The sequence below is a fragment of the Austrofundulus limnaeus genome, unplaced genomic scaffold, assembly GCF_001266775.1.
Source record: "Austrofundulus limnaeus strain Quisiro unplaced genomic scaffold, Austrofundulus_limnaeus-1.0 Scaffold0, whole genome shotgun sequence".
Taxonomy (NCBI): domain Eukaryota; kingdom Metazoa; phylum Chordata; class Actinopteri; order Cyprinodontiformes; family Rivulidae; genus Austrofundulus; species Austrofundulus limnaeus.
This window is the reverse complement of record NW_013952402.1, coordinates 2266616-2288240: the sequence shown is the minus strand read 5'-3', so window position 1 is coordinate 2288240 and position 21625 is coordinate 2266616. Positions and strand designations below refer to the sequence as shown.

Here is a 21625-nt window from a genome sequence, read left to right as displayed (position 1 = left end):
TAGATATAGATATATAGATATAGATATATAGATATATATCATGTAAGTTGTTGATGTGCCTGTGAGGGTCACCCATGCATCATAAAAAGTCAAGGTAAATTGATCAATTGAATTTTAGAGCTATAAAACCAAAGTACTGCTATTATTGAATCACCCATCACTAGATCCATCCCAACAAAAGTGGCAACTATTTAGTAAATATTACTGAAGCTAAGAAGTGCATGTGACAAAAACATATTTATTCATTATTAACCATAAAGGTTAGTGAATCATGTTTAATTTATTTTTTGTCTTTTCTCATTTCTTAAAGTCAGACTTTTTAAGTCATACAGGCTGTATTATGCCACAGAGGTGTCAAGCTATGAAAGCCTTTTCATTGAATAATTTTCTGTAATTTTCATGCATATTTATGTCACTCCATTGATGGAGCACAAAACAATGCAAAAGAAAAATTTCAGGCCTCAACTCACCGTGTAAGTGATCACTGCCAACATGCCAATCAGGGTCAAGGAGCTGATGGAGAAAGACAGAGCTGGCAAACCATCTGAAAATGAGAAGGAAACCATTAGAAATTTGACCTTGACCTTGAGAAGAAACATCAATAGACTCTTTGCTACATGTGCAAAAAATACAAGAGCATATACTTTCTATTGTGCATTTTAATTTCATTTCAATAAAACTAGAAGATGTTTTTTCTGACCCTAAAATAAAGTTCAGTTTAGTTTATCATTCTGGAGAGTTCTACTGTAGTTTGTGAAAACGGATGTACATGGAGAAATAAAACCTTTAAGTGTGAGCATGCCATGGATTTAAAAATTCAAATTTACCCAGTAATCATGCTTAACAGGCTATTTGTAATACGATATGAGAATTTACCAAGAGTAAAACAAAATGTACTGCTTCAAATCAAGGATGTTTTTGCTGTGACTTTGCAGAAAGACAAGAGATTAAAAGTTGGGATTTCTTTTTAATCTGCTGCTTCACTGAACATTCTTTGTAGATTGTGTATTTTGCTGGTGTCTCAACATAATAGGTTAGCAGTTTGCAAGTGCTGTGTTACCATGGAGTAAATCATTTTCATGATAAACCTAATGGGTTCCTTCAAATGTCTCAACAATAACGGAGTTCAGCTAATCGCTAATAGGCTACACACCTGACACTTATAAACAGCTCATTAACAACAGCAAGACAGCATCGTTGTACGAGTTCTGGAAATTAATTTCTTGGAAAGGAATAAGAGAATATGTTAATTTTCTTTTAATTGAGAACACATTATGCTAGTAATTAGGCACTCAAATTCAATACTTCAAACAATAAAAGTATTCAAACAGTTCGGTCTTTCATTTTATGTGGGTTGAGTTGGATTGTGTAACCTTTGAGGCAGAAAGAGGACCACCTATGAGGGTAACAACAGTGGGTGTCACACCAGCTGCCACAGATAAAGGTAGAAGACAGGGATTGATGAGGAGACTGATTGCCTCACTCCCCTGTCAAGATCCCACCTGTCATAGCTTTCTAAATAAAAAAGCTACACATTTGTCCTCTTATAAATATCCCACATCCTCTCAACGGCAACTTTATAAAACCCAGACCACCTGTCAGCCTGGTCACAGGTGGGTCTCCCCTTGTCTTTCTCCTTGACAATGGCATTTCATCAGGAATATTAAGTCACCATTCAGGGCGTGTATAATTTGGGCTGTTTATATCATTATTAATCACTTCATTTAGAAATAGTTCACATGCTGCACGATAAAGATGTGGAAAATGGAGATAAAAAAATATGTGTGCAAAATGTCGAAAGACAACTTTGAAGTCTGACAGCCAGGTTAAACATTAACATTTGAATACCTGTTTCCTATTTCTGAGCTTTTAGTTGCGATTTTCCTGCCTTTGTTTAGAGGTGAGCTGGGTAAAACAGACAATAGCCTTATGTTCTGCATAGAGAACATTCTGTGCGTGGACTCTACACAAAGCGAAGGATAGATGTTTGCTGCCAGTCTTCTTCGTTTCCTGAGCAGATTTTCCGGGGATTAAACATTGGGAATATTGTACATTACCAGTGGTGTTTCCACATCTGCGCAACGTCAGTTCAAAAACCAATGGAATGAGGTAGCTCTTATCTCACTCTGCATATAGCCCTTCAGGCTTGTGTTCTTGTATGAGTCTTATGCAAAAAGGTGTTATTTGAGATGCTCCTTTGGCTTTGGCACCCTCCTTTAGTGGAATGACAGAATCATCGAAAGCAACCAGAGAACAGCTGCAGTTGAAACATCCAGAATATAACCTCTGTTTGCACAGAGTCTTACAAAGTTGAAAAAAATAAATGAGTAAATTATTTATTTGTAAGGCACAAAAGCATTTTCACATTGTAATAATGCAAATGGGGATGGGGGCGGGGGTGCATTTGGGTCACATTCAAATTAATGGGGTTTATCAGAGAGTACAAACTAAGTAAGATGGTTCTGGTTTGTAGAAGGTGTCATAAAAATGCWTTAGTCATACAATTACTGTGAGTAGCCAAACTAGTAATTTTAACTCTAACCTATTATATAATTTCTTCCCCTAATGTTGACAAAGGAAAAAAAGTAGGAAAAACAATTACAAATCTGCTCAAGTACTCTATGTATTAGCTAATGCTCTAACACTTCCCGCCACCAACCTCCCCAAGGCAAAAAGTGGGGGTTGTAATGTGTTTTGCAATTAAATTTCAACATGATCTTGAATAATAAAATTAGAAGCTTCAATATTGGTCTGCTCTGAGTTTGGGCAAAACTGTTTTAACAAGTTTAATGCTTAAATAAATGAATATGTAGTAGACTTAGTAGACTCAATTAACTGTTGTTGCAAAAAAAAAGTCAGGAGTGTTTTGTGGCAAAAGTGTCTTCCTCKCACAATTAACCTCCCATCTGGAGAGAGAAAAGACAGAGAATTAGAAAAGGGGATGATCCTCACATTTTCTCAGCGGCAGAGCAATTTCCCTTAGTGCCAAACGAGGAAGGTTAGGGAGAGTATTTAGGGGGCCACTGTTAAGCAGAGAGGCAGATGGTTCAACTTTCTTCTTGATCCACAAATGGCAAAAGGCCAAACAACTGCAAGGGGTCCACATTTGGCTATGTTCCTGCATTAGCATGAGCATAATTACTGACACTGTTTTACTAGATAAGTAAAGAAACCCAAAGAGGCTTTCTTTAAAGACATTCACTTTATCTAACTTTGACAAAAAAAAAAAGACAAATTCTCATAATTTCCTTCGCTAATTAGGATATTAAGTCACTGTTACAATTGAAAAGGATGTTTGATGTTTTGTGATTAATTAACAGAATTTTAGATACACACCTGTATTTTTGCCTTTTGATTGGTTGTAATAATTTACTTTCAACAGTAAGAGAATCAGCAAGACTATTTAATGTGCCTCATTCCAGCACAGTAAGCAGATAATGGTTTACATTTCAGACATTCCAGTGCTGATGTAAGAGGGACCACTCCAGAGGGTGTGACCAGGTTTTTATGAATATTATAAGAGCACGTGATTGGCAGCCATTTTGTTTAGACCTCCAAAGCCACAGACAGGCTTGGAGTGAAAAACAAACTGATGGAAAAGTAAACACATTTGTAAAAATACATACATTTAGTCATTTTAAATATAGTTCTCAGACTGGAAACAACAAAAATAGCTCCACTAGTTTCGTTGGATATTCAATCAAAGGTTCTTCTTTATGAAATAAAGAAAATAGCGTATTGAACATTCTTGATTTCTATTTTTACTATTTTGCAATGAAATTTTAAAACTTACTATGACTGAATAAAACTTTGCTTTTGCTAAAACAGAGTGCTTGGGATGGACATTTTATCACAAATGATACAAACGCAATGAAGACAGGGGTCATAACTCTAGTCAACTTGAAAACATAGAAATATGAAGCATCTCATTTCAATAGCAAGTTTAGGTAAAACAATAAAACAAAGTGTACATAAAAGTAAAGACAAAACATGTAATTTCTTTAAAAAGTAATTCAATGTTTTCACAAACAGCAAAACAAGTACAGAAAGACAGAAGAAGAAACAAGTGCATGTTACAATAAAATTCTTGAAGTTTAGTGAGACAGGGTTRGTCTTACAGTATGTTAGTCGCTAAATGCAACGTTTAATCCATTGGCTATTACTCATTCCATTTTTAGAAGGCCAACAAGATGTATTGTGGTTAGTCATAATGTAGTAATGGGCTTCTGGAATGATTTCACTTTAAATAATTAAAAACCGCAGGCAGTAATATGTCTTTTTATTCTTCACATTCATGACTGATATGTCATCTTATTAGCATACTGCGCTGTATTTTAAACACTTAGTATGATAGCACACTTTGTTGTGTTTTTTAATACAGTTATGCCTTCTTCATACATCATACCACACGTTGAAAAATTCGTATAAAATTGAAAATAACTAAAGTTAAAATAAAATATTGTTAAAAATAAAAATGTTAAAATTTGAAAGCTATAAATAAATATATAAAACAAGGTTTATAATATTATGGCATCCGACATGTTACATCTGATAATTGTTTAAGTAAAAAATTTTGAAAAAGCCTTAAATAGGCCTTTTATCAGCATTTTGACCTTTTTAGTTTAAAAAGGTCCAGTATTGTGCATTTCTCAGGCATATAGTTCAATTCTATACCAAAATAAATGAACTGTCACCTTCAGTTGTTATGAAAATGCTGTWAGTATAAATCAAAAATTAATTTGACTTTGCATCCCAGCCGTTTCTAAACGCCTTGAAATTGGCCTCTGTCTCTTTAAGAACCTCCTACCAATTCTATCACGCCCATTTCTGCACGTCATCACAACAGCTTCATGCCGTTAACAACCGGTCTTAGGAGTGCTGTATTTTGTTGTAATAATAATAAAAACATCAGCAACATTACACAGCATCGGTAAGTAAGATTTCTGAAGAACCAGAGCGAGTAGAGAGACAACGTTTCAGCTTGGTAAAATATCTCCCAGTCATTCTTACACACAKGCACGTCAATGTTAGGCTAAATTTTTCTTACTAAAATGTGTTGTAAGCCAACTAAAGAACACAGATTGTAATATAAGTTACGGGTGATAACTGTGGATCACAGATAGACCAAACAACCGAACAAAACAACGCTAATTGTCTTTCAGCTTACCTGGGTGGTGTTTGTGTCCTTCTGAGTGTTGGAATTGCATCAATTTTTAGTGATAATCTTATTATTAGTCCACTTTTAAATTCCCTTTTGTTCAGAAAGCTATCATCCGTAAAGTGCCTCGCACAAATATATATATWTTTTTTTTCGTCGGAGGGTWACTTCCAAAATTGAAGTCCAACCATTTTCTAAGAACCATGTCATCCATAGGAAGCTTAAAAAGAGGGTAGTCTCCTTCGCATCTGAAAATATATTTCCTCAAAGGCATATTTTTACCCAAAAAAGGACTGGACTAAGAAGTTTTATGAGCTCAGCAGACACGGTTTCACCAGTTGTTTGCTAGTTGTTGCTGCTGATCGCCTGCAGGAGTGGCAGGGGAGGCGTGCTCTGTGATGAGGAAGCTCGTTTTGGAGACACAAAGGAGGAGCTGCACCTAAAAGGCAGTTCAACCAGCCATTTTTGTTCTCCTGATTGAATGTTACCGGACATAACACGATTTCTTAAACATGCATGAATGAGTCAAAGCAATCTTCTGGGTATGTTTTTGATGAGGAAATGATGTTATATAACATGATATAAAGCTCAAAAAGGTTGATTTTAAACAATATTGGCCTTTTTAAGTAGGAAACAAAAAGGAAAAAGAAAAAAAAAGATAATTTTGGACTTTGACAAATAAAATTGAACAATCAAGATGATTCTAAAAGTAATGACAAGTGATTTTATTATTGAAGAGTCACAAAGGGGGAAAAAGTTAACTTGTGATAAGAAAACTAGTAAAAATCTAAAGTAGGTCACAAAAGCAGCTGTACTTACGTTTACTGCCAAGCTCCTCAAAAAGGTACTGCACCTTTTCCCACTGAGTGGAATTCTGATTAGATGGGGCCTGAATAGGAATAAATGCTCTAAAAAAAGGGGAAAAATGAATAAATAAGTAGAAATAAGTAGACAACATTTATCTGGTTCCTTTCAGATCAGCCTTCATTAGTACCCAAAATGCTTATTTTGAGTCTATAAATTATGACTTAAACAATTAGTGTATTCACTCTATAAGTCACGAAAATACTTATAAAAAAGTGTTTATTTTGTTAGTCCACCACTAACGAGAAAAATGCTTTTTTTAAAATTCTAAAAATACTGTAGTTCCGTCATTTCCATCCTCCTCCGCTGTCTTTACAAAGCTACATTTGGGCAGAAAATTGCTAATATAATTTGTTAGATTGGGATCTCCTGGTATCAGAAAAATAAGACCAGAATTTAAAAAAAAAATAGATTTTTTTAAAATAAATCACTGTTGAAATTTAAAGGATCACAGCAACAAGTGATGTGGCTGGAGTTACAGTTCAAGAGGTAAAAGAGCATATATAGTGGTTCTGTCTATAAAAACGTCCTCTAAACTTTATGGTGGAAGACATTACAGTCATGTGTTTCTTATTTTTCAAACCAGATAAGCTTTCTTTCAGAGCCCCATTTAATGGTTGAGAGAGCACATTCAGTCGTTCAGGCTGGACTCCAGGTATGTTGCTATCGCTGCTGCAAAGGAAATCTATTATAGCTGCCTGGTGCTACTAAACACAAGCAGTGTAAAATCTGCAGATAAATAAAATATGACTAAAAARGTGCATCAGTACAAGCTGTTTTTGTTGATTCAATATACATGTGCTTTGTGTACAGGAATCTGCTAAACTGAGTTTAGACTCAAATAACCAAATAGGAACTTCTATTTAGACAGAGGCATACAATTATTTTATTCTTTTAATGGTTTTATGCAAAAAGTCGAATGATATGTGTCTTTTTCATTATCAACACATTATATCCACATCCCGTCACCTGCTGTGTAGTGAAGCAGAAACAGTCATCGGTGTGTCCAACTCACCCAATTAAAAGGAGCACCACGCAGACAATGACGAATCCAACTGTGTACTTCAGAGCGTTTTTCACTTGCTATAAGAAAGGGAAATTTGAAAACTGGTCAATTATGGCCATAAGTGAAATATTATTATTCATTTTGAGCAAGTTAAAGGTTCATACTCCATTTAGATAAGGGCTAAAGTAACTGAGCGCAACACTGAATAAGTGTCGATCCAGGCTGACTTTGCAGAGATAACGTGTCACATTCAAGCGCCTTTTAAAGCAACAATACAAAAGACCCCACTATCTGTAAGAGAAAGTGCCTCTGTCAGCTCAAAACCGGCACATGGCAAGGAGAAAGGCACACTGCTATGACTCACTAATTACTCAGTCGTATCGTCACTCACGGGGACTTTTAAAGAGAAAAAAAATTAACATTTTGTCATAACAGAAGAATTATAATAGGGAGCCTTCAGTTCACAGTAAGAATGCAGTGGTACAAAGGCAGGACTAAACGACTACACACATTACCAAACACTTTACAATACAGTAACTAATAATTTGTTTGAATCCACTTGCCTTACAAAAAACAAGCTTACCAATAGTGGGTGTATTGTCAGCATACAAGCTGTTAAAAAATCTTTACTGTTTTCGTAACATATAAGACATTCACAAACTCTCACAATGCACTAGTCTTTTTTTTCCATCTTCTGTCTGTGTACTTTGCATTCCGTACTAGGAATGCACAATAAATCGAAAATTTATCGTTGCTATAATAGCCTGTGCAATAAGCACATCGCAAAAAACTGCGTAAACTGCAATAAATGGTTGGCTTAAAAGATTGCATTTACAGCGGGTAAAATAAGTATTGAACACGTCACCATTTTTCTCAGTAAATATATTACTAGAGGTGCTAATGACATGAAATTTTCACCAGATGTTGGTAACAACCCAAGTGATCCATACATACAAAGAAATCAAACCATAAATGTCCAGAAATGAAGTTATGTTATTCTGTACCAAAGTTATTGACAAAAAGTAATCTTACAATGCTATCATAAAAATAACATACTCAAAACAATAAAAAAATCATGTTGTACTTCCTTAAAAAGTGAAAATAAAATCTGTATCAAAATGAACAAATTGTGAAACTGAAATTTCTAAGAAACAGGATATTTAAGAATCTAATAAACAAAGCAGAAGTTTAAGCTCTCTGTCGTGTCAAAATGGCAAATAAACATTTTGCCTGAAACTTTCTGGAAAGTTTTATTTGAATCACTTCAGGATGTTTCTGCAAATACACGTCAATCATATAGCTGCAGAATGTGAATAAAATGTGGGCTTCTCAGCACCACATCTAAGTCAGCTGGGTGTAGCAGAAAGAGGGAAAATAGTGTTTTTACCAAGCACTTGTTTGTGTTGTCGTCATCTTTTTCTTCATAGTAGAAATAAACAAAGGGGATCCATAGGAAGACGCAGAACAGTATGATGGAGTAAAGAGCTTAATGGAGACAAAATTTAAAGAATTAGTTAAAATATGTTACAAATAAAAAAATCCTCTTAATTCTGATTAAAACAATGCAAGTATAAGACTGCTTACAACTAATATTGTTGTGTAATTGATATAAAATGTGTAACATATATCAGCTAGGATTTTACTACAGTCCCAAACAAAGTGAAGTAAAACACAAAATCCTTTTACAAATGTGATTATTTTTGCTTTAAGCATACACAACAAAGAAGATAATATAATCTCTTTGTCAGTGTTAAACATTGCAACTGAAAAAATATTAAACATGTGACTTAGAATAGAAAGTGTATATGACTGAAAGAAAGCCCCTTTTCAATGTGCTATTTTAAGCTAGGGGCACTTCTGTTTTTACAAAAGTGAACCAAATGGATGTTAGTGGAGACAGTCCAGACAARGACAAATATAACTCACAGGAAAGCATGTAACAAAGACAAGTCAACAACAAAATCATGAGAAAAGAAAGCCAAAAACACAGCAACAGAAAAAAAAAACATGGCAGTATACGAGACACTTTGAGGTTCAGTTGTTTTTTTTTTTTTAACATTCTTCTATGTTCACACAGAGCTTTCATTGTTTTCACCTATAACTGCAAAGGTCAGTTAACTCAAAGTCATAACATAACAGTTGAAACCATTAATTAGTCGTAAATCCAGGCCTCTGTTATAAAGTACACTCATGCTTTTAGTACTTTCTCAAAAAGACATTTTAAAGAGTTAATTATGTAACTTAAATAAAAAAAAGTCATCTACAGAAAATGAACCAAAAATGTAAGGTTTTCACTGCTGCTGCATCATGAATGCTGCTGTTTCAAAACCTTTGTTTATTGCCAGCTGTGACTGTGACAGGGTGATTTTAATATGTACATGCTCATTGCTACACCGATGTATCCATTTACACTCATTTACAGCCACACAAACGGAGTTTAGGATGCCACCAGTAGTCAATAAACCCAAGCAATTCAGAACATACAGCCAATGGCAAAATTCTGCCAGTTAAACCAGTGGGTAAAAATCAATCATACTAGCACCATAAATATCAACATTCAGAGAGAATAGGTCATTTTGTGTGACCATGAACCAGTCATTACTCTATACCCAGATCATCTATTAGGAAGAGCACTTGATCACAATGAAAGGATTGGCACATTTATTCCAGTGACAGAATGGGGATAAATAAATGTCCTTAATCTTTCATATAGCTCATGTTTATTTTGTTGCATGCACAAAAGGTTGTTGCAAAGTTATTCAGCGATTTGTATTTTTAATATTTTAGCATTTAAACAGAAATATCACTAATTTACTACCGCTGAAGCCATAATGAGTAATGCTGAGCCTTGACCTTACTGATGCTGTCTCTGCAGACATTTGCAAATAGGCTCTGGTGCTTTTGTTACACAATTATCTTTGGTCTTTTTCATACATCGGCTCTGAAGCTCAGCCTGACTTGTGCATTGGTGTCATGTCATCTATGACAGTGCAGAAGGGTTGAAGTTTGACCACCATTAGGATAATTCTGTCAGCCACAACCAGCAAACCACACAAAACAAAAATACCACTATCACATCTACTTTTGTTGTCTTGGCTATTTGTTTCTAAGCAAACACCAACATGCCAAAGAGGCACCACTATTTGGTTTGTGTGATGAACCAAAAGGTTACCAGAGGGGATCACCACCATCATCACAAGGAATGATGGCTTTTTTTAAGTCAACAAGGCTAAAAAACAAGGCAATTTTTTTGTTTGTGTGCTGATGATGTTTATGCAGACAACATTGAAAGTATAATTCCCTGAAAATTATCTGAAAGTGCCTCAATAAAAATGTAACTGATGTTTGATAATAGTCATTTTGGCATTGGTCTAGATATGTGAGAATATTTTGAAGAAAAAAATAGAGTAAAAAAAGGTATAGGCTGCACTTTTCACACACCAAGGCACTTAAAAAGTTTTCTTCAGTTTATGTGTTCGTTTATCCATGTTCTCTTAGTTAAGGTCTCCTCTCAATCTTCTAAAGCTGCCCTCGAAAATAAAATAGAAATCTGTCAGTTTTCAAAAATCCTTCTAAAAGCACCACAAGCCTACCACTTTCCAATAAATATCTATCTGCACATGCAAACACAGATTAAAGAAAAAATATGTTATTGTGGTGAGAAGGACTGCTTCTTTTCTTTAATCTGTATCTGCACATGCAAACACAGATTAAAGAAAAAATATGTTATTGTGGTGAGAAGGACTGCTTCTTTTCTAGCTTCTCTTTCACAAATGGCATTAAAAAAAAAAACCCAGAAGAAAGCCAATGATTTATTTAGAAAGCCCAGGAGTATTTTGCTCTGCTGCTCAAGGGTTTTATGCATCACTGCTTTGAAGTTCTGAAGAGTCCAAGGAAATGTACAAATGGACAAACCTTTCAATCACATCAAGATCTCAAAAATATGTTGTATAAAAGATGTGGATGTCCCTGATGAAGACCCCAATCCTCTTTATTACAAACTGTGAATAGAGGCTAGATTAAATATTGCTCTACTAGTCTAATAATGAATTAGAAAGTGGGACATTTTCTATTTATGCATTCATCTGAAGAGCGGTGGTTTATTATGTATATACCAAAGGCACTCAAGACTGTGCTCAAAATACCCAGTGACAGTCACACATTTTATAACATGTTCAATTGTTTCCATAAAAGAGACAGATTAAGCGATAAAAAAAATTGGACAAAAAAAAGACATTCATAAATGCCCAATTCAAACTTGAACTTTTGTTTGTTTGTTTGTTTGTTTGTTTGTTTGTTTGTTTGTTGGCTACTACTGATCTACAGGTTTATGTTCATGGTTTATGTCACACCAACAATAGTAATTAATATTTTGTTTGCATCTCTCATTTTAACCTAATATTGGTTTAAAATTTATTACCCAAAAATATTTCCAATGGTGAACAAGGTCAAAAAGTAAAAGTTTACAAGTAACAGCAAAGTCAATAAGTCTAAGAAGTTTAGAAAAATTGGGGTTGGTTGTCCAACTCAAGATTTCTGTTGGCTAACACTCCTATCCTCGTGAAAGCCTTTTAGCTATCCATCCGTCCATCTTTTTCTGCTTATCTGGGGTCAGGTCGCAGGGCCAGCAGCCTAAGCAGGCAGGCCTAGACCTCCCTCACCCCACTTGGGCCACTTGGGGGAATCCCTACCAGCCGGGGAACATAGGCCCTCCAGGGTCCTGCAGAGGAAACTCATTTCGGCGGCTTGTATCCAAGATCTTGTTCTTGCGGTCACTACCCACTACCCAGTCACTACTCGTGACCATAAATGACTAGGAATGTAGATCGACTGTGGTAAATCGAGGGCTTCGCCTTTTGGCTCAAGCTTCACCAGGACAGATCGATACAGTGCCCACATCACTGCAGATGCAACACCAATCCACTTATCGATCTCCTGCTCCATTCTTCTCTCATTTGTGAACAAGACCCTGAGATACTTAAACTCCTCCACTCGGGGTAAGAACTCTTCCCCACCTCAGAGGAGGCACTCTACCCTTTTCCGGCTCAAGACCATGGATTTGACACTGAACCTCAACCCAGCCACTTCACTCTCAGCTGCGAACCACTCAGATCACAATCTGATGATGTCAATAGCACCACACCATCCACAAAAAGCAGAGATGTGATCCTAAAGCCACAAAAATTGATCCACTTAACACCTTGGCTGCGCTTGGAAATTCTGTCCATAAAAGTTATGAATAGAATCGGTGACAAAGGACAACCTTGGTTGAGTCCAATTCTCACTGAAAACGAGTCTGATTTACATTCGTCAATGAGGACCAAGTTCTAACATTGGTTGTACAGGAACCTGTAGCTAAACCTGTTTAATACAATGGATGCCTACAATAACACAGTAGCATGCACAAGTGCATGCAAATAGAGAAGTGATCTGGGAAAAGGTTAAAATTTTATTTTTACTGTAAAATTATGTTTTTCTCTATAGACCAACATAAGTAGTATCCATTCCTTTATGAGAAAGGGAAGTCTCTTAAAATGTTAATTGGAACTCTAAAATGCATGTTTGTGTGTGTGTTGGACACATATTTGCTACATCATGGGAACCATTTTCCAGACAAACAGCTTTGTGGGGACCCAAAGCCTGGTCCCCACAGGTACGTATTCTGTTTTTTTGTTTTGTTTTGTTTTTGTAGGGGGGGTACCAAGGTATGGGTTGACTTCAGGCTAGGTTTAGGTTACGTTTTATAATGGGGTGGTTAGGTTTAAGGTAAAGTGTCAGTGTTAGGCTTCACAAATGACTGGAAAATAAACAGAAGTCAAAGCAAAGTTCCCATGTGGACAGAATAAACAATGTGTGTGTGTTGGGGGGGGGGGGGGGGGTATTGCAACGATTGACACTGATTGATAAAGACTGACAAAGTACTCCATTGAAAATGGAGAACATTCTAAATTAAACAAATTCTACTTCTCTGAAATACCTGAATAGTCGATTTCAGGAAATTAAGTCACTTTCCACACATTCTTTTTTCATCACTGAAAAGAAATCCTACAAAAAAATCAAGTTACATAATGCTCTCTTTCTATTTATTTCTATTTGCTAAAATCCCATTTATAACTGCAATTTTAGTAAACTATAGTTTGGTTGGAATTTAAAAATGTCTATATAGACAATGTCAATGAAGACAGCAATCCTGGGAATGAATAAACAAATGAATAAATAACACTTCAGTTTATATGTATACTATGTTTGTACAACTAAAGCTGAAAATACAGCAAAAACTTAAAGTCAGACCAGATGCAGAAATAGTCTTAAATGTACCTATAAACTTTGTCCAAGCTGAGCCTTTATAGTCATTTATCTACACTGATTTGCTAAAACCTGACAACTTCGTAAAACAACATTTGATCAGGCACATAATCCCAAGAGTTCACCACAGAATTAAAGAACAACTGGTCTTTGTACAAATCAGTCAATGCTAATAAAAAACAACATTTACAAGCAGAGATGTAAAACTCTGTATCAGCCCTGTAATTATACCATTTGTGATGTAAAAATGGACAGTAATGCGTCCTGAAGGACTGGATTTGCAAGAAACCTGTGTATCCATTTGACATAGAGCTTGGCCTCCACCTACTGGCAAATAATAAAATGATGGCCCTAAAGACAACCCAGAACTGAATTTGTTCTGTTTTTTTTTTTTTTTTTTTTTTTTTTAAACATATCAAAAGCTGTAGCAATAAGAAATAGTTTGATCAGTTAGATTTAGCTATTTTGGTAAATTTAGTTACAAAAAAGTATAACTTTGCTCAGATAAAAATCATCTTCGTACTCTAGTGGATTTCTTTGCAAACACGTCAATAATCTAGGTTCCATCTCTAATTCTCTGATTAAAAATATTTTGTAAAGTTTAGAAAAATTAAAATATAAGAGACTCAAGTCATTTTTGAAAGATGGTGCTGCTATTTTGAGCTTCTTTTGCATCTAGAAGAAAAAAGAATGAAATTGTAGGAAAAATTCTGTTTTGAAATTTGCCAAAACATTATTGTCTAATAGAGTGAGGCATGAAAATTTCAGGTTTTAATGCTGTGGCTGATAAGTACATTTACTTAACTAATTACTCAACCAACCACTTCTGATCTGTGACAAATTTCTTGAGTCTAGCTGTTGCACCATAAACAAGGTTTCCAGGCAGTTTGGCCATTAAACAAATTAAATTACCGACAAGACAGAGCCCTGCACAGAAGGCTAAGCCTACTGAATTATTCATTTTTTTTCCTCACGATTGCTATAAAGTAACGTTTCAATTGAAGAGTATGTCAAATTCAAATTAGAGACAGCAAAAGAGAAAAATGTATGAAATTATATTTGTCTGTCCAAGTGAATGCTAGATTCAGGTGCACTGTTCATGGTCTATGAAGAACAATTTTCTGATCTCAACATTTCACTCAGTTTTTTTTTTTTTTTCAATGTTTATACAGCTTTCTGGCCAAGGACACAGATTGTTGTTCTTACTCAGGACATTTTTTAAACATAAAACAAATAACAGAGAAGCCAAATGCCAAAAAAAACATTAAAGTCTGAAGTATCTATACATTTGCTCTAAACAAAACTAAAATATTTCTCTTTAATATAATAAACATTAATAATTTTAATGGTGCTAGTGGCTTCACAGTTAATTTTATCCTGCGGTTCACCTGGATGCCACTGTTAGCATCCAAGTAAAGAACTTCAACCGCTCAATGCTCACATTTATGAAGCATTCAATACAGGAACCAGACCCATAGCAAGCAATTGACTGGCTAATATCAAAATACAGTTTGGCACAAAAATATACAGAATAGAAGGAAAGAAAACAATAATAATAAAAAAACAATAAAAAGGGCAATGTGGAAGTTTTGAATGAAAAATAACCTGACATACAGCTAGGTTATGACTCGTCTTTAAAACAGGCCAAACACTGACCCCACAAAGTGATTATAGTCAACTTACAAAAACAGTCCYACTACACTTTATATTCCTGATAAACAGCTTGTGAGCTCAGGATTTTCCTCTTGTTCTGCCCAACTAGGCTTGAATGAGGAAGAGTTTGCAACACGTTACAAGCAACCATAACAACAACAGACGCTACGTACACCAACAAAATACAGTATACACAAACATACACACGTGGACAAAATTGTTGGTACCCCTCGTTTAGTGACAGAAAAACTCACAATGGTCACAGAAATAAATAGAATCTGACAAAAGTAAAAATAAATAAAAAATTCTATAAAAATGAACAAATGAAAGTCAGACATTGTTTTTCAGTCAAGCTTCAACAGAATTTATTTAACATAAAGCTCATGAAACTGGACTGAAATGATGGTACTCCTGAAAATAATGTGACCAAAGGGTCACGTTAAATTAAGGTGTAGGGTTGGGCGATATTGGCAAAAAAAATTAATCACGATTAATTGTGGTGTTTAGCCYATAACGATTAATATGACAATTAATCCCCTGGCGTCCCTGGACACCCTTATGTCCAAGTCACACGACCAATTTAGTGGGAAAGATTTGCTCTTCGTAAAAATCTTTTTCAAACTGTGTCAAAACCACAGACTTCAGGCTATACTTCAAATTTTAAATTGTGTTGATAAATAAATTACAGAACTTTTGTTTAAAATGTTCGTCATATTTGAAGCGGAGAGGAGCACCAAGCGGACTGACCGGGGAAATATCCAGTCAGTCTGCCTGGTGGCATTAATCGTATTAATCGTCAAGTGCTAAAAACTAATCGATTAATGTTTTTCTGACYATTAATTGCAGACAATACGATTARGCCCAACCCTATTAAGGTGTGTCCAATAATTAGCATCACAGGTGTCTACAATCTTGTGATCAGTAAGTGGGCCTGAATATAGGGCTACAGATATTCATTGTGCTGTTTGGTGACATGATGTGTACCACACTCAACATGAACCAGAGGAAGCAAAGGAAAGAGTTGTCTCAGGAGGTTAGAAAGAAAATTACAGACAAGCATGTTAAAGGTAAAGGTTATAAGACAAGTATGTTAAAGGTAAAGGTTATAAGACAAGCATGTTAAAGGTAAAGGTTATAAGTCCATCTCCAAGCAGCTTGATGTTCCTGTGACTATATTATTCAGAAATTTAAGATCCATGGGACTGTAGCCAACCTCCCTGGACGTGGTCACAGGAGGAAAATTGATGACAAATCAAAGAGATGATAATACAAATGGTAGCAAAAGAGTACAGAAAGACTTCTAAAGAGATTAAAGATGAATTTCAAGCTCAAGGAGCATCAGTGTTCTCAAGACTATCAAGGTATTCTAGAGAAAAAAATGTACTGCCCAGTGTGAGTAAACCTTCATCTCAGTCGCAGGTCATGGGTCTTGCAACGGGATAATGACACAAAAACACAGCTAAAAACACCCAAGAATGGCTAAGAGGAAAACATTGGTCTAATCTGAAGTGGACTTCTATGAACCTTGACCTAAATCCAATTGAGCATCTTTGGAAGGAGCTGAAACATGTCGTCTGGAAAAGGCACTCTTCAAATTTGAAACAACTAGAGCAGTTTGCTCATGAGGGATGGGCCAAAATACCTGCTGAGAGGTAAAAAATTCTCATTAACAGTTACAGGAATCATTTGACTGCAGTGATTGCCTCAAAAAGGTTGTGCAACAAAATTACAATTACAAAATTACTTTTGTCAGGTTCTAGTTATTTATGTGACCTTTGTGGGTTTTTCTTTCATTAAACAAGGGGTACCAACAATTTTGTCCAATGTATATTTCATGTTTTCAACAGATACTACAACTGGTCACGTATACAATCAAGAATACATACTAGAACATTTTAAAGCTTCATTTGGCTAATGTAAAGCTTTGAGATTCTGCAGTATATTAAATAGTAATGTGCTCAAAGTGGCTTCATTAGCATACAAATATGTCCAACTTGTGTGTGCAACTAAACTCCCACTTGCAAACAGTGTGCTTGTTTGAGTGTTACTCTCAATGTGATTCACATTTTCAGCCGTTTTAGTTTTTGGAATTAACAATAATACTAAAAAGACTTTTTTTAAGTATGCCCAAAATTATAGCAAACTGAACTGGTACTAGCTTGACCTCAAATACAAATCTGTGCACACTGATATTCAAAAGAAAATTGGTTTCAGTGTCTATAAATATACATTCACTCATGATTTGCAAACGTGAACATTTTTTGAAAAGATAGTATTTATATTGAATTAATAATAGCACATTGTACTTACTGTAGTACCCATAGAGCACGGTGGCTTCGATGTGATCTCGTGTTTCATTATTTGTTGCCCATTCCTGCAATACCCAAAAGAGTCAGTGTTAAGCTCAACTTTAAGGAAAAAACAAGAACATCAAGATGACTTAATCCAATTATACAGCCACTGGAAGTTCAAGCCACATTAAAAAGCTATGTGGGCTACAGTTGTGCTTGAACACAAAAGTAGCTGCTACTCAGAGGTTTAAACTCTTATCTCCATTGAGTTTTATGCAGCACACATAAGGAAAACTACCTAAAATTACTTTTTTATTTCTTCCTATTAACCCTATTAACATAAACAATGGCTTGAACACCATAAAATGTTAATTGCTGCAAAAGGTTTTGTTAGAGTTTTATTTTTTTTGCAACTGATCCTTCCTCATTGGTAATAATGTGCCTGCTTCTCTAGCTGCGTTTCCATTGCAAATGTACGCAAAACTTTGTCGATATTCTGTTAATGTCGAAAAAACACAGTTTCGCAACTGCGGTGTTTCTATTAGTAAGAAATGCTATTAAAGTGACACTTGTTCTCGCGATAAGTCATTACAAACATGGCGGAAATGGATGTAAACATACAGCATATTGCTGCCACGACACTAGTTTTGACAGTTTTTGACAGTAGTTTTGCGAAATACATCAATTTCGATACGGCCAAAAAAAAAACACCTTTCCTAGCGCAAAAACATTTGGTCGAAAAACTTTTTTTTTCGTAATTGACGTACTTCCATTGAGCAAATTTTTTTTTCGAAATTCTAATTTGCGCATTTTCATGGTGAATGGAAACGCAGCTACTGAAAAATAAATGCTTGTTTTTCAACAAATCACTGTTTCATTCAGTAAGTGAAGAACTTTGTTCCCGATGAGTTGACATAGATTGTACAAGATGGTCAAAACTAAATGTGTCAAACACATGAAAGGAGTTTGTCCTCAGAAAAAGAAGGTACTATTCCACATGTCCTGATGCATCTCAGTAATCCAGGTAAAAAAATCAAAAAGAAAAAATTGTATAGGTCTTCTGGACGGGTTCTTCTCTAATGAAACGTTTCGTCTCTCCTCCAAGAGACTTCTTCAGTCTGAGAGTTTCAGGCAAAATTCAGGCTTTTAAGTCCTGCCTCCATGTGACTGATACTCACATCACATGGCTATCGTTGACACCTAATTAACACCTATTGTTAACAGGGGGTGGAGTGATACTGGCAATAGCAGCACTGTAGGAGGGGGACAACTGAAAACGGAGGCCTCCACCTCTGTTTAATGATGGATGGTCTTTCTTCACAAAAATGGCTTCTTTTACTCCTCTCTCAAAACAACGTTCCTCTCTATCAAGAATGAGAACATCCTCATCTCTGAAAGAGTGACCGCTGGCCTGTAAATGAGTGAAAACCGCAGAGTTCTGGCCATTAGATGTAGCTCGTCTGTGTTGGGACGTTCTTTTGAACAGTGGCTGCTTTGTTTCCCCGATGTATAACTGGTCGCAGTCCTCCTGGCACTTAACAGCATATACATTGCTCTGTTTGTGCCGGGGCACCGGATCTTTGGGGTGAACCAGCCTTTGCCGTAATGTGTTTTGGGGTTTGAAAGCTACTGGGACATCATGTTTAGAAAATAAYCGTCTCAGTTTCTCCGAAACACCCGCAACATACGGAATAACCACTGGTTTGGGTCTGGGTTTGGGGTCTTCATTTTCACCTGAAGGTTGCATGGAATCCTGTCTGTGTTTCCTGTCTGCTTTCAGGAAAACCCAGTCAGGATAACCACACTGCTCCAGGGCCTGTCGTGTGTGTGATTTCTCTTTCTCCCTGGCTCCTGGGTTTGTAGGGACACTGTCTGCTCTGTGGTACAGAGTCCTGATGAAGTCCTGAAGAAGTCTCTTGGAGGAGAGATGAAACGTTTCATTAGAGAAGAACCCGTACAGAAGATCTATACAATTTTTTTCTTTTTGTACTATTCCACACTTTGCCTAATTTTGCATTAGATTATAATCAACAGAACAAACTTGACCAAACAGCTCAACCGTAAAGAACTGCTGGATTTGATAAAAACTGTCGAATAACAATGCCAAACATTTCCCAGACGGCGTACTTTAAATGATTCAAACTGTTTTTCCTGTAGTCGTGAGCAGAACAGATACCTTATAGGTGCCGTTGGGATACTTCATGTACGACACAAGGAATATGTCCACTGGTAGAAGTGCGGACGTTATCAAAGCAATGGCCAGCGCACATATTGCTGTGACAGTTGAAATAACTTCACTGTCCTGCCGACTTTGAAACTTCCGAATGTAGATCCAACAGAATGCCAGAATTACCTTAACAGAAAACAAGTAAAGAAATTAAAACAAATGATCAGTAAAAAAAATAAAACCAGTACACTGAGAAACAAAACAGTAAACTATTCTGCCAGCATAAATTGTGTCTAAAATACAACATTTTTATTAACGGTACAGAACTTTTGGTGTTGGATAAAGACGATTAGCTGTTGTGGCCATCTTGATTTGGGTTGACTCCAAAAGTTAATCAGTTGTTGATGTGCTAATTACAAGTTTTGCTGTTAAAAATTTCTAAATGTTACAGCAAATGACTGATTCACACGAGTTCACCTGGAACTCTTCAGGAAAAGGCGTCAAGAATAACAAGGTCATATTCCAGACACACAAGCTGCAAGAACACTGCAAACAAGTGTGCAGCAGCAGATCCAGGTCTGCCACTCACAGACCAGATTAATCAATTAAAGAGCCGCAGCTTTAAGCCTCTGGCTGCTTGTTTTGTCAGGGAAAGACGCCGGCTTTGCATCCAAATAAGATCTAAAAGGGTTGTTCAAATAGAAGTGTGGGCAAAGAAACAAAGCAATTTGTTGGCATGCAGACCGGTTTTTTTTTCCTATTCTTCCCAATTTAACCTGCCATGTGACTGTGAATGGCAGCTAAGAGATAATGAGGGCTAAATTTGGCCGCAGATTACTTTGGTGCACAAATTTAAAAGCATTTCGTTAAGAAGCCAGGTGCCGAGGTCAGTCTAGATGAGGCTGAAATGTGAGAGAGAAAAAAATATATGCTTTTATTGGCGGGGAAAAAAGGACTGTAAGCTTTTTCCCAGCAGTAATAAAATATTTATGCGGAAATGCATATTTTTAAACAAAGTGTTGACAGCTAAATGGCAACGTTGCGTTCACTTAAGTGGGAACATCCGGCCATTTTCATGAAGTAGCGGTGTTTTATTCCGATAAGATAAAATAAAAACGTGTACCAAACACAGGAATGCAGGCATGCCACAATCCTTTAAGTGTGTCGAGGCTAAAGTTAGATAAAAACAGAGCCCAGCCACGGTAATGCCCCGGACATGTTGCGACGGATTATGTCAAATATAAACGACTTCACCGGCTGAAAGCACCTCATGAAGGAGTTACCTGCCGCTGCTCGGCTTTAGGAAACGAAACGCATATGTTTTCAAGTGCCTACCAGAAGAATAAGAGTGAAAATCGACCATCCGATGACAGATTCGGACAGCAAGGACTGCACCGCCATCTTTACTTCCTGTAATAACAAACCCACGTGATCGTGTTGACGTAACCGCGTCCTGCTACGTTCTTGCAGAAACACTAGAGTTGCGTCTCTAAATAAGGTAAGTGTGTTTTAAAGCACTTCAGAAGCTTTTTGTATAATTTCTCAAATTCTGTCTCATTTACGTTCTGTAAACAAAATACTTAAACAGCTCTAGGCCCTTTAAAAAAAAAAAAAAGCAAGTTTCCAGTAAATTCTAGACTGGATCTTAAACCTCATTTTAAAACTGTGGAATCATAATCTATCAGTGGTGGGCACAGTTCCCCTAAAGCACTAAAGCACTAATAGGGGAACTAATTTCTTGATTAGTGCTTTAGGGCTTTTGCTATTTTTAAAAATTCATTAGTGGATTAGCATTTGCTAAATTTAAAAGCACTACCTCAGGTCTTTAAATGTTATTAATCAACATTATTGTAACAGCTGAGGGTGAAGGCTGTCACATATTTTGTTCATATGTGTCACTTATGTACAAGTCACATGTGTCAAACTTAAGGCCCACGGGCCAAATGTGGCCTGTGGGTGACTCCCATTTGGCCCGCCAAGAGCACTGAGTGACAACATACTGCACACAGTAAATATTGTCTCTTAGAACCCATAGTTCTACAACAGGGCATACAAAATTCATAAAAAAAACTTCCTGGTTGGACTCATCACTGTACAGTTCTTTCATTGTCTGATGCCTTGACTTTTCAGAATTATGTTTTGTATGGTGGTATTAATTTATATTTTCAGATCTTCCAAGG

The 21625-nt window shown here is 36.2% G+C and overlaps 1 protein-coding gene across 1 annotated transcript in view; it reads right to left on the bottom strand.

The window, feature by feature from the left end:
- lmbrd1 (LMBR1 domain containing 1) overlaps nt 1-20877 on the bottom strand; it is a 58451-nt gene extending 37574 nt beyond the window's left edge. Inside the window, exons 1-7 of the mRNA XM_014010615.1 lie at nt 20781-20877; nt 19455-19631; nt 17298-17361; nt 8416-8513; nt 7038-7105; nt 5978-6066; nt 471-544 (exon numbers count right to left, since the gene is read on the bottom strand). Of these exons, the coding sequence (XP_013866069.1) occupies nt 471-544; nt 5978-6066; nt 7038-7105; nt 8416-8513; nt 17298-17361; nt 19455-19631; nt 20781-20846 (636 nt within the window). The 5' untranslated portion in view covers nt 20847-20877. The remainder of the gene's footprint in view (nt 1-470; nt 545-5977; nt 6067-7037; nt 7106-8415; nt 8514-17297; nt 17362-19454; nt 19632-20780) is intronic.
- Between the last annotated feature and the right edge of the window lie 748 nt (nt 20878-21625).